We start from the raw sequence: 13,666 nt of genomic DNA on the forward strand, positions 1-13,666 counted from the left end.
TCTCCTCGCGCCCCCCCCCGGCGGTGTGGGCGCCTTCAGGGCACGGGGGGGGGCTGGTGTGTGGGGGGGTCTATTGGTTTTTGCCAGGCCTCGTTGCCAGCGGAAGGAAATCACTGCCGGACCCAAAGGAGGAAGTGACCGAGCTGGACATGGAGAGGCAGCGAGTCCCGCAGTACACCGGGGTTACTCGGGATCGTTTTTTGCAGGACGTCTATCCTCTGGTGGGTGAAACCCGGCGCCTCAAACGCCTTCTTTCCGTTTCTAAATATCGTGGCATGATAAAGAAAGACATGCTAAAGAGAGCCAGCGTTTAGTGGCGGAGGTGCTGGCGGCCTAAAAAACGGAGGTTGTGAGTTCTAGGCCGGTTTCCTCTTAGCGCAGTCCACCTTACAAGGTGGTTGTTACGGGGGAAATAGGCAGGAGTAATTGGTATAAGTAAAAAATTAAAAGGGATGAAATTTATTAATAAAAACCGCTCAATATATAGTACTCAGATGGGTCCTTTGTTTCTTGGACTTAAGGGAAAAGAATACATTTCAAATTAATCCTGCGTTTAATCTAGTACTTGCTCTGCTCTGTGTGGTTAGTATTTACATCCTAAACCACATAAAGCGAGACATGTTTTCCTTCTCCAGATAAAATAGGAGATGGAGATAATTAACCGTTTCTTTGGTAATTGGCATATTTGGAATGTTGATTGCAGGCTAATTTTGGTAGCATGTTAAGGGCACTCTCAGAAAGTATCTGCCAAAGTGGATGTGTTCAGATGTGTTCACAACATGCCAATTTACCACAAATGAATAAATATTCCCCAGCAGTCTTTAGCCTCCTAGAATGCTCCTTAATCTTGTTTTTCTGAGGTTTTTTTTTTCTGATCACATAAGCATACTCCCTACCTTCAATTGCAGCCAACCACACTTTTATTTTTTTAAAAAAGCTGCGGTGTGTGGCACTGGGGACCATTGTTAGAAATTCTGATTATGTTTGATATTGCTTTATTTTCAACCTCGTGCCTTCTAGAGATGTGCAGAATATTACAGATTTCAACCATGTAACCTGTTTTGAATTCAAAATATTCTGTTTCAAGCATGAAATAAGGTGGATCAAGCATCATAAATGTGTTTTGAATGTGAAACACTTTTAAATAATTTTCCAAAGTCTTAAAAAGCCCATTTTGCATTCAAAACAGCTTTTGACCCTCAAAGTGGGGTGTTTCAGATTTGAATCAGTTTGCATATCCCTAAGATATTTCTATTTATTGTTTTTTTTAAAAATCCTATTAAAAATCAAGGTGAAATATCCTTAGACATATTGGCCTCAATAGTGCTTGTTGTATTCATTTCCTTAACTAATGCTTAAAAGATAATGTGTTGTATTTGAAGGATAGGCTGCAGCATTGTTTGCAATTAGACCTACCATAGAAGTTGCTATTTAATTTTGGACTTAGCATACATTTCATTCCATCAACTTTGTCTCTTAATATACTAAAGTAATCTATATGCATTTTAAATAGTCAATTTGAGTTTTGCCTTTAATATTTAGATTTGCTGCTATGTTCTTCCAGTACAATACTTTGTTTCCTGTCTCTTTCATAGATTTATTGAAAAACAATCTAATTAAAGTATTGACTTGAACCTATAGGGTTCAGTGAACTGTGACTAACTATATTATTTAGAAATCAGTTACAAATATGGGGGCCTTGCTTCAAAGTAGTTGTTGCAGAGTAGGCTGCAAAACTCTGTAAAATGTAGATTAATCCAGTACTGTGTTGTAGGGTGTTCATTACTGCTTATCTTCATAGATTTATTGAAAAACAATCTAATTAAAGTATTGACTTGAACCTATAGGGTTCAGTGAACTGTGACTAACTATATTATTTAGAAATCAGTTACAAATATGGGGGCCTTGCTTCAAAGTAGTTGTTGCAGAGTAGGCTGCAAAACTCTGTAAAATGTAGATTAATCCAGTACTGTGTTGTAGGGTGTTCATTACTGCTTATCTTGCCATATGATATATTTCACTAAAGCATGCTCTGTTAGAAAAATCATAAGTTAGAAATATAGGTGTTCATTTTACTGATAAACAATTTTCTAAGAAAATGTATGCTTTTCTTAGGTTTGGGTAGTTGGGAGTAGACAATAAGTCATAGCCTTTTGTTCATTTGTTTCTAATAACAAAATGGTGGATTGAAATTCAATAACTTTTTTTTTCATTCTCAGAGAAAGCCTGCGGTACTGAAAGGAATAGATCTGGGCCCTTGTGTGACCAAATGGACAGTAGATTACCTTTGTCAAGCATCAGGAAAAAAAGAAGTAAAGGTTCATGTTTCCACTGTGCCACAGATGAACTTCCTTAGTAAGAACTTTGTGTATAGGTATTCTGTTCCATGCTTTACTCTGTTTCTGTAAGTGGGAACTGGTAGCAACTCAGATGTTGCTCTTCTGGTTAGAGGTAGACTTGTCACACACCATGCTTAGCTCATAACAACCTAGAGATGTGCTGTTTGGGGAGGAAAACAAGCAGCTATAGAACTATTTGCATTAATAAATCTTATGGTTCACATAGCTTTTCCCGACCTAGATAGTAGAGATTTTTGTACTGACTTTATGTTGTCAATCCAGTTACACATTTTCATGATGTCTACAGTTGGCAGGCTTTGTGTACCAAATTTTCAGATTCTCCCACTTGTCTTTTATACAAACTTGTTTTCCCATCACAGTAAATAATTGTACTGCCTTAACTAATGAAGCAAATAGGTAATCTTCAAATTCAGTTAATCCAATTATTACAATTTGTCTATGAAATTCCTACACTGTTTTCTATAGCTGCCTTCTCTGTGCCTCAGTCAGTCACCCATTGCAACTATAATCAGTCACACTGTACTCTATAAGTCAGACTTATTCTCATTAAAAATGAAAGCAATTCTGCATTCTACCACAAATGTGAATGAAAATCATAAAGTGATAATGTATCAAGTAGTTGGTGGAGCTAATGTCTGTATGAGAACATCCTTGGAAATAAAGCCATTAGTTTCAACATGAAATGTATTTTACTGAGGTTACTCTGATAGTTTTCTGTCATGTGGAAGTGGGGATCCAGCTGTCTCTTCATACTGTTGGGAATTCTTCATGCAGTTTCTTCCAGGAATTTTCAGCTATTAAGCTGGGGAAGGGAAATTTTTCCCTACAGTAGCTTCTGATGCCCCCTTGTGCCCTTAGCATCACCACCTGAATTTTTGGGGAGGTCCACCAATCTTCTAAAAAGCATAGTAGACAGGACTGGGAATTGTTGAGGATTCTGTTCCTAATTCTGCTGGTGGACATGCTTCACTAGATTAATTAATTGACTTGAAGAATTGAATCCATTTATATGGCAACCAACATAAATTTACCAGTAATTGATCTGCAGAAAATTTCAAGCTGATCCTAAATCTGTTTCAGGAAGTTCAATTCTAGTAAGGATATTAGGTATTAATGTTAAACAGCTATTCTTAATTTTATCATTTTTCTTTGATCAAAGATGTTTTGAGATAGTTATTGTTAAAAGTCAGTCCCATCTGTTTAAAATATTTTGATAATTTCATTTTAAATTTCAGAACGTTGCCTTTTGATGTATTTGTAAAGAGAGCAGCTGAAATCAAACATTTGGATTATTTTCTTTCTGAGGTAATATATTATTTGCTTACTAATAGTTTAGTTCAGCTCATTTTTTTTAGTGTAGGTTCTTTTTCAGTTATCAAACTACATGATACTTGATAAGAATTAAATATTAATGTGCCTATTCATTGCAATTTATTTTTCATGTGTTTGTATTTTTAAGGATGAAAAGTATTATTTACGATCACTGGGAGATGATCCTCGAAAGGTGAGTACATTGTGTAAGATAAAAACTCATCCTAAAAATGTTAGTTTTCCTCTGAGCTATCCTAGATAATCCTTATATAAATTCTGTCCTTAGTTTGTGCTTTTTTACTATGTTTAAATAGAGAGAATGGAGAATCATAAAGCTGATAGAGAAAAGGATTGACTAGTGTTATCACTACTATTTCCTGGGACAGATGAGGAAATAGATATTTTTGCAAAAAGAGTTTTATCCTACCCTGCAACTCCCTGACTCATGAGTTGGAAAGAGGTTTGAAAAACAGTATTTCATTGGACTGTTCAACGAATTTCTGAACCAAATGTTATCTTGTTTACCCGTGTTAATTTCAGCAATTCAAAATTAAAACTGCTCCTAACATATTCACATTTTTTTCTATTCCTTTGTGAGATGTATGCCCCAATTTCTTCAGAATCTGGAAATGAATCTAGGATTTGAATTTTTTCAAGTGAAGCCCAATTATCCATACTTACTGTGTATTATTTGAACTTGCTCAGTTGAAATACGGATAAATTTGATGGATGGCCTGGAAACTTGGCTTGTTCTAAATGCCTTATTGGTAGCACAAGCTAATCAAAATCTCTTGAATTGAAGAGATTTTGCAATTCATGGGGGAGGAAACTAGTAGACTTACAGTTATGGACTAAGGTCCTTTTGTCTTTCTGTAATATCTTAATAATCATTTTCCTCTTTCAGGGGTATCAGATGTAATTAGAGTCCTATATTGCACTAAGCTGTAGGATGGTTTGCTTTTGGCTTCGTATGCTGTGTGAACCTTGCTATGATTTCTTAAAGCTGTTTTATAACTTAGCACTATATGCAACTCTAGTCAAGATAAATATTTTTATTTCAGGATATTGCAGATCTGAGAAAGCAGTTTCCTTTATTGGCAGATGACATTCAGATTCCAGAATACTTCAATAAGGAACAGTTTTTCTCTACTGTCTTCCGCATAAGTTCAGAAGGTCTACAACTTTGGACACACTATGATGTAAATAATATATTCCTAAACATTTATTAATGAAAAGTAGGCTAAATCATTTTGACCTGTATGTGAAGAGGGTTTTGTGCTGTTTCCTTAAAAAATATTTAAAAGGGAACGCTGTAGGTGCTAAACTAAGGACTTTCAGACTTCTTTTTCTAAATCAAGATTAAGGATTTATACTCCATCAAACAATAATAAACTCTTAAAACACAATGAATCCAGTTTGAATGTTAAAAAGACAGTGAAACAGATAATTTTTTAAAAGTTATAAAACATTCTGATCCTTATGAAATTCTTCAGGAATCCCTCCTATAATATTTGTTCCTATCCGTGCTTGATACAACTTGTCCATTTAGATACAACTAGAAAAGCCTTAATTCTAGACTAAGCTATTTCTACTTTGTTCCTATAATTTCAGTTGGAGGAATAATTATGAATGGGATATAATGAATGAGCTTTCATATGTGAAGAAAGTTTGGTGGCCTGCTTGTGAGCTGCCTGGCACTTGCTTAATGACCCGAGGTCCTCACAGTGAGCATTGCAAATCATGCAGTCATTATACTTTACAACCACATCACTTAGTGATGGAATGTCTGATCTTTACAGTTCAGTGTACAGTACAGTGTAATTGGTTAACAATTACAGTTGTTAACCGAGCTCTATTCTTATCTCAGTGCTGCACATGGAATATATTAATTTGCTTCTGGTTTTTTCTTCTTCTTGTAAATATGTAAACATTGTTTCTCATTTCTCTAATATGGATCCTCTTTCTCTGACTGGATCCTGTTTCTCAGCTGAAAGGAGCATGGTAATTATTAGGTCTCCAGGGCAGATTTTTTTTAGTAATATATCCTCTTCAAAAGTATTATTTTGGGGGAAAGTTAGGATTTTAGAAGAAGGGGAGGATTATGATTTGTGTTAGGAAAAATTTAGCGTATGATTGTTTTTTCTTTTGAACTATACCTTGTGTTTGTTCTGGGAAGTCGGGCGGGGGAGGGAGGTTTTGGAGGGAGGGGGGAGGGGATGGAGTGGGGTGGGTGAAAAAGGGGGGTGAAAATTTTTGTAAAAACTTTTTCAATAATAAAACAAGTCTTATTTTCACTCTACCTGTGCTATATAGTTAACAGCTAGAAAAAGTGTTTCTATATCATTGGACATATGCCTAAAGATTTTGATTGAGTACCAGTATCTTTCAAACTATCTAAACAACAGCATGATCTGTACATGGAGTATATTGGGACTAATGAGCAAGACATTAACTTTGTTTGAACGTCTCCAGTGAAGCAGGGAGGACAGGAAATAATGCAATATTTTGCTGCTAATACTACAATCATTGTTGGTGTAGCTATATAATCTCTGTGTGTGTGTCTGTGTGTGTGTGTGACCCAGAGATAAAGATATAAAGAGAGACAATGAGAGATGGTTGTTTTACCCTTATAATGTGAAAATTTGTCTTAATGCTAAGTGTTCTGTACATGTTTTTTATTTTATTAACAGAGAATCTCCTCTTTCTCCACATAAGAAAAGGGCAAGAGACCAAAGGTTCATGATCTGACATAGTTTTCAGAGTCACTGTAAATGAGTATTACTGCTAATATGATAGCTCTAATTTAATATTGAAAGTCTTATCTGATTGCATGCTCAGTAATGTTTACTGTTTTTATATTTGTAGATAATGGATAACTTCTTAATTCAGGTGACGGGAAAGAAACGAGTTGTACTGTTCAGTCCCCGTGATGCACCATATTTATATTTATCAGGTGTGTTTGTATGGGTTACCTAGCTTAAAAGGAGACACTACATAAGGGTGAACACTCCTGTTGCATCAGATCACATTTCCCTTATTTGCAATGTTCCAGTTTCCACTTTGGTTGCCCAGATATCTCTAGGGTTCCTTGGAATAAGTGTCTTGTGTTCTTTGATCCAGTGACAGACAAACTCAACTATGTATTGCTTTTGAAACCTAGATCATATTTAGTAGCTGTCAGTAAACTACCTTTCAGATATTTGGCATAATTCCTTTTTGCAACTATTTAAGGTAGCTATCTTCTATACCATTTATCTTGCATTGTGTACAATTTTTTTTTAATCTTCAACATAATTGTTAATAACAATTAACAATTGTTATTCAAAATTCTGTTGAGTATTCTGTTGCTTTTATTTGTTGTGCATTTTTAATAATCCTTTATTGGGTCTCTTTCCCTGAATCTCTTTGTCATTTTTCTCATTTGTAAACTTGTATGTTTTTCATAATTTTGGATATCCTTTTTTTATCCTTCAGGATAACCTTGATTTTTGACCGGGATACCCACATGATAACTTTGTAAACAGACATTAAATTACTGGAACTTGTACTATTACCAAAATCCAGGGTGGATTTGATTTAAATCAAGTCGATTTAAATCACCAGTAAAAAGGCTCGATTTAAATCAACTCGATTTAAATCATAAGTTTTAAAGGGCAACTGTCATCTCTGTCCTGCAGCATCTCCTCCTCTGACCTGCTGTTAACTCACCGACAGTCCCAATATTGCAGAATATACAACCTGATGCTACATAACTAAGCTCCATTTCATGCTGAATAAACTAAATGATTAATGTATCTTAAATATAAAACTATCTTTAGGTAGATTTTTATTCCAAAAGCATTTTATTAAAATAAATTTGATAAAAATGAAAAAAAAATCAATTTAAATTTAAAAAAAATTGATTTAAATTAAAAAAAAACACCATTGATTTTTATCCACCCTGCCAAGATCTCTCCTACCTTGAGGCACACCATGCTTCATTTAAGGACCTGCAAATTTGCATTGGGGAGAGCAAAGATGGAGAGTCATAAAATTAGGTGCTTCCTTAATGGCTGTCCTGACTTCCAACTGTAATGGGCAGGCTCCATTACAGCTGTAACTTAAGGCCGACTTGTATTCTTTTTAAATAAAGCCGTTCTGTGGTGTTGTCTATAAACTTTAAATAAACACAAAATTAAAAAAAAAGCACATAAAACAACACAGCCCCTTTCACCCACTAAAATAGCTAACCAGAGTAGGCAGTTGCTAATGAGATGCAAATAGCTAAAGATCAGTTGACAGTTGCTTTGTACAGCACCATCTGCATTCTAGATGAGACTGAAGAACAGATTTGCTGTCTGATATTTGCTTGAACCATATATATTTTCAAAGTTGGCATTCACTGAATATAACTACTCTGGAATGAAATAGTGTGATCAATGTCTTTGATCAGTTAAACAGTACAGTAGCATTCCTTCTGATTGCAGAGAAAGGATGTCCCATTTGGTCTAATAAAGATTTAAATTGCAACATACTATAGTTAAAATTGGTTTAGTACCATTTGATAGCTTAAGAGAACTAGAGAAATGGAAAACCATCATTTTAGCAGTCCAGCAATCAACTTGAGGCACATAACATTCTATGTGTGTTTATATATACATATACAGTCTTTGCCTCCTGGATGTTTTACTCCCAAATGAGAGATGTAAATATTATGCTGGTAGCATTAAGAGTAATACAGTGTAATAGAAGCATTGTCATTGATTGTTCATTGAAATCTTCATTAGGCACAAAGTCTGAGGTACTAGATGTGGATAAACCAAATATGAAGAAATATCCTCTTTTTATCAAAGCTAGACGTTATGAATGTCAACTGGAAGCAGGAGATGTCTTATTCATTCCTGGTAAGAAAACCAACAACAAATTCAGTTACTTTCTTTTTTTAAAAGGACTGTAGAAGACTCTTTGGCCTTATTCAGCGTAGAATGTAGTCAGTCAGTCACAGACTGTTTTTTATGAATGTATGTTTATGTGCAGCAAATTGTATTTAAAATCACAGTAAAATGGCAATTCTATCTCAGCCCTGCATTATAGTGATCTGATGGCTTTTGACATGGTTTTTGTCCTTAATATGTCTCACTATTCGCACATCATGCTAAACCATAGTTGAAAAAATAACTGAACACACTTCCATTCTTATCTGTGAGCACCTATGAAACCAAATACTTAATACAAACTCTAATTAATACAAACTCTAATTTTTAAATGGTATAATAAGTTGTATTTTTTTAATAAGTCACTGGTGAAATAAATGTGGGTTTTAAATTCTGAACAGCACAAAATTACATGGCCTTAATCTATATCAAGTGTAAAATTCAATTATGGTATCTATAATAAGTAAGTTAATTCTTTTTCAATATACTTCAGGAGAGGGAAAGTGCAAGACAATAAGGAAAGATGGGGAAAAAAATAAGAAAATCGTAGCTTCCAACTTTCCTTGATACAGTTAATAATATAAAAACATTAATCATTTGAACTAAAATTCAATAATACATAGTGGAATTGTCTTAAACAATTATGTAAAATCATAAAATATAACATTTCTTTCAGTTTCAAGCAAAAAGTCCGAGTAGTTTTCATATAGAAGCAAAAGCTATAAAAATATTTTCTTTAATCAAAGGAGTTAATTTCTCCATCTCAGCCATCCATTAATTTTACCATCCATTATTACATTGTGGCACTCTATACAGGTAGTCCTCAACCTAAGAGCAAAATTGAGGGCAAAATTTCCATTCCTAAGCAAGACAGGTGATTTTTGCCCCATTTAACAACCTTTCTTGCCACAGTTGTTAACTGCAGTTGTTAGGGTAGTAACATGGTTGTTAAGTGAATCTGGCTTCCCCCGCTGACTTTGCCCATCAGAAAGTTGCAAAAGGTGATCACATGATCTCAGGACACTGAAACTGGCCAATTTCAGGACACTAAACTCAGGCCAATTGCCAAGTGTCCAAATTTTGATCATGACCATGGGGATGCTGCAATGGCTGTAAGCATCAAACAGTCCGAAGTTACTTTTTTCAGTACGATTTTAACTTTGAACAGTCACTAAATGAATGGCTGTAACTTGAGGACTATCTGTCTTTCTACTATTACCATATATAAAAACAAAGTCCCATTTTTTTTCCAAATCGTTATCCATCAAACCTAGAAAAAAACCCTCTGGTTTCATTTGTACATTTATTTAAAAATTCTCTGAATTAAATTATTTATTTGATGTCAATAATTTGTAGCATTCTTGCATGTCCACCAAAGATGTTAAAAGGTGCCTTCAGAAGCATTGTATTTCCAACATATGTTTGACACACTTGTACATCTTTGACAATTTATCAGATGTTAAATACTAATGACATCATCTTGTAAAAATTGTTTCAAATTATAGCTCAAAGAATATTTTCAATCACTTACTCCCCAGATTCTCCCACTGTTCCAGCATTTTATCTTTTTTTTTTTTTTGCTCAAATAGTCATTCACTCTTTAATGTATTCATCTTGTATATTCATTTTCATTTAAAGTGTATACATCTTGGCAATAATGTTTATCATTAGTACCCAAACCAATTTCAGTTTTGTCATTTGTAAAACCAATATGTTCTTATGTACTTTAAATCTTTCTATCAATTGGACATAAGCAAACCATTGACAGTAAAACCCTCCTTTTCCAGTTCTTTCCTTGCTTTTAATTTCAAGTTTTTTTCAGAAAAAGTAAGTCTGTTTAAATCAACCTAGTTGTGTGGCTATCATTTCTTTTCTTTGAAAACCTTGGGGTAGCAACCAAAAGGAGTTTTGGACATAAATCTTAAGTTATATCTATTATTCCAAACCTTCAATATGGCATACCTAACAGTGATTTTGAATATTTCTATTAATCTTAAATTTGTCATTACATAGATATGCCACTGCCACCTTCTAACTCAAATAACTCCCTCTTACAAGCAAGTTGATTCTAACATAAGAAAAAGCGGTAGAAATTGGGGGGAAAACAAGCAAGATTGAAATATTAGCAGATGCAAGAGATGTGGGCCATGTATCTGATTACATTTATGAGACTGCATTAATATATTAAAAATGAATGTCGTAACATAATACATGACATAGTTAATATACTTGTTTATTTAGTAATAAGATCCCCTACTTGTAGTATTCTATGCATAAAGAGGGTGAGACTCATGTCATAATCCAATATAAGATTAAATGTCCAAGAGGCGACATTTCATTTTTTATATAACTGGAAGATCACTCAGATTGCAGGAAGCTTCCCTTTGGGCTTTCAATAGAGAAGAACAGCAGTTTTGGTATGGATAGGTTGAAACATATACTTCATCTTACAAGTTATACTATCCTGCATACTGCAAGAGGAAAGCTGTTTGGTCCATAGTAGCCAAAATCATGAGCCAATAGCTTATGCCTTTAATAAATGTATTTGTCTGAAGAAATGCTCCTCATTTTTATTCTGCACATTTAAATTGATGTCAGATCCATTGTATGATTGGGTTAGAGCCAAAAGAGACAGCAAGAGTTTATTACATCCATTTTATTTATTACATTTTTTCAGATAATGTGAGAATTCTAAGCCTATCTGACTATTCTTTCAGCTGAAGTTTTTTTTTAGTACATTGACTTGGGTACTAGCTGGGTTGGTCGGTGGTCATTTGGAGAGCAGATATAATCTTTTTCTTATCAAATTTAGATTTAATTAGGTTGGAGTGATGATCATTATAGAAGAATGCTCTTTGAATTAGAATAAAGTCCCTCATATATAAAAATAATAGTTCATAGTAGTTATCTGCTAATTTGAAAGCTCTTGGCATAACCATCAACAGGTCAATTTTTAATTTTTACAAAATTCAAAGAATCCATATGTATGTTTATGAATGATGTTTATAGTTCCTAGATATGTATCCTTAGAAGTATAAATCTCTTTAGACCTCAAACTGGTACATGAGGCAGGAAAGAAAAGGGAAGACAAAAACACGTTAGGAGTAGATTTTTGAAGCTGTACTCTGGATATCACTTGAATCTAAATTAGTTTGCTAGGTGAAATGGGATGTGCCTTAGAGTCTTCAAAGATCCATTCTGAGGCTGTCATAATTGTGAATAGTAGTAAAATGACCGGTCCTAAATCAAGGGTTACAAGGGTCTTTCTGAACAGTTTCAGATGTGCAGCTGAAGAATCAGCCAAAAATGGCTTCAACTTTATTCACTGGGATTTGTGGTTAGTAGTCTTCTCCCAGCTACAACTCACTACTACAAATTTCCTCTTAGATTTAGTGGTCTAATCTAGCCTAAAGAATCTATAGTCCCGAATATATTTTCAGAACAATTTTCAAGTCTTCGGTTTATGGAAACATGGTATATTTCTTCCTGTAAAGCTGTCATTGTAAAACAATTACCGGTTGATAACTAGAAATTAAATATTTTTTCAGTGCATGTGTAAAATATATTTCATGATCCCATCCCCCCCCCAGCCTTGTGGTTCCATAATGTGACTTCTGAGGAATTTGGAGTTGGAGTCAATGTTTTCTGGAAGCAGCTTCCTTCTGAATACTATGATAAAACAGATACGTATGGAAACAAAGATCTCACTGCAGCCTCAAGAGCAATACAGATTTTGGCTAGAGCGCTAAAAACCCTGGAAGAACTTCCTGAGGAATACAGAGACTTCTATGGTAGGAGAATGGCATTACACATCCAAGAAAAAACTTACAGCAGTAATTATGAATAAAAAATATTTTTGAATACTTCTTGTTTTAGAAACATATATTAAACTCTCTCTTGTGAACCAATTAATAGGATGGTCACTGGTGTAATTTGTGCAAAACATTTCATTTTTGTTAGTTACCTTGCCTTTTGTGTCTGTGTAACAATTCCAGACTGATCCTGAATGATTCCAGATACTTGACCCTTCCTCCTGGCCAGGACAGCCTCTCTCCAACTGATATGTCCAGTAAAGTATCAGTACAATCTAAGCTACTGATTGGAAGCAAAATGTGTAACTGGAAGATACAGTATTTATTTTTTCATGCTTAGAAAATTAATTTAGTATTTAAAAATAAATCTCTAAATTACATCTACTCAAAAGATTAGTACTGAACAATATACTCTGCATTTTAGTAAACATCAAAACATTTTATTGAACTGAATATATATTTTTAAAAAGCTTATCTTTAACATGATACTACTTTCAATTTTCTTATCCAATGGTCTTCCAATTCTCTATAGAAACAAAAGTAAGTATCTTAGCTCCATTCAGGAAAATAAAGTTCAATTTATGTCAGTATCTACTTTAAGAAAAATACAAAGCTTATTTATAAAATGAGCTTTCAAAGGTAAAGAATGTATGTCACATTGAAAATATTTATTGGCACAGAAAATTCAGTATATCTTTATACTGTGAGAGAGTTAATGAGCTATAGTGAAGGCATGCAATATACTATTTCCCTCTTACTTCAGCCCCAAATCTTTCCCAATCCTCAAGAGGGAATTTGGGAAACGGAACTCACTTGATTGTTAGACATCATTTCAGTAAATAGATACAATATCCTAATTGTAGATGGAATTAATTTTCTCCAGAATACTCTAAGACTCACCTATTTTTCTGGCAACTTCTAACTTCTATTGTGAAGCAATATGTGAATAATGTCTATTAAAAGCTGGATATTTTGGTTGTAGACTATTAATTTGGAGATGACTAAATTACCAGCATTTTATTATTTTTAAAACATGAACTAAGAAGTAAACTTTGCTTCAGAATATATTTCAAAGTGCAACAATAACAAAAATCTCTTTGAAAGGTATGAAAAGCAAAAATCCCTGCAGTTTGGCTGCACAAACAACATTATGAGATTTGACCTACTTAACATCCTGGCTTTCCCTCTTCCATGCGCACATCCCTTTGGAAATGCTGAAGTGAGGGGAATAAATAAAAAGGGGTCAGTGTACAAAATCTCAAGTGCCTAC

At 34.2% G+C, this 13,666-nt stretch overlaps 1 protein-coding gene across 2 annotated transcripts; it reads left to right on the forward strand.

The window, feature by feature from the left end:
• The first annotated feature begins 8 nt into the window (after window positions 1-8).
• TYW5 (tRNA-yW synthesizing protein 5) lies at window positions 9-13,309 on the forward strand. Of its 2 annotated transcripts, XM_058187793.1 has the most exons (9): window positions 9-221; window positions 2,220-2,374; window positions 3,596-3,665; window positions 3,820-3,864; window positions 4,733-4,870; window positions 6,537-6,624; window positions 8,438-8,554; window positions 12,175-12,375; window positions 12,580-13,309. In XM_058187793.1, the coding sequence occupies exons 1-9, from the start codon at window positions 150-152 to the stop codon at window positions 12,582-12,584; spliced, it is 891 nt and encodes a 296-aa protein (XP_058043776.1). In that variant the 5' UTR covers window positions 9-149; the 3' UTR covers window positions 12,585-13,309. The 2 variants fall into 2 exon arrangements, with proteins under 2 accessions (XP_058043776.1, XP_058043768.1); XM_058187785.1 differs by lacking the exon at window positions 12,580-13,309 and having other exon boundaries at window positions 12,175-12,496.
• Window positions 13,310-13,666: the final 357 nt, after the last annotated feature.

Source organism: Ahaetulla prasina, chromosome 1 (genome assembly GCF_028640845.1).
Source record: "Ahaetulla prasina isolate Xishuangbanna chromosome 1, ASM2864084v1, whole genome shotgun sequence".
NCBI classification, from domain to species: domain Eukaryota; kingdom Metazoa; phylum Chordata; class Lepidosauria; order Squamata; family Colubridae; genus Ahaetulla; species Ahaetulla prasina.

Excerpts from the sequence above, each read along its gene's own strand:
- TYW5 (XM_058187785.1), top strand. The coding sequence starts at position 150 with ATGGAGAGGCAGCGAGTCCCGCAGTACACCGGGGTTACTCGGGATCGT. Across the intron at positions 6,625-8,437 it reads ACCATATTTATATTTATCAG|GCACAAAGTCTGAGGTACTA; the intron begins GTGTGTTTGTAT and ends AATCTTCATTAG. Across the intron at positions 8,555-12,174 it reads AGATGTCTTATTCATTCCTG|CCTTGTGGTTCCATAATGTG; the intron begins GTAAGAAAACCA and ends TCCCCCCCCCAG.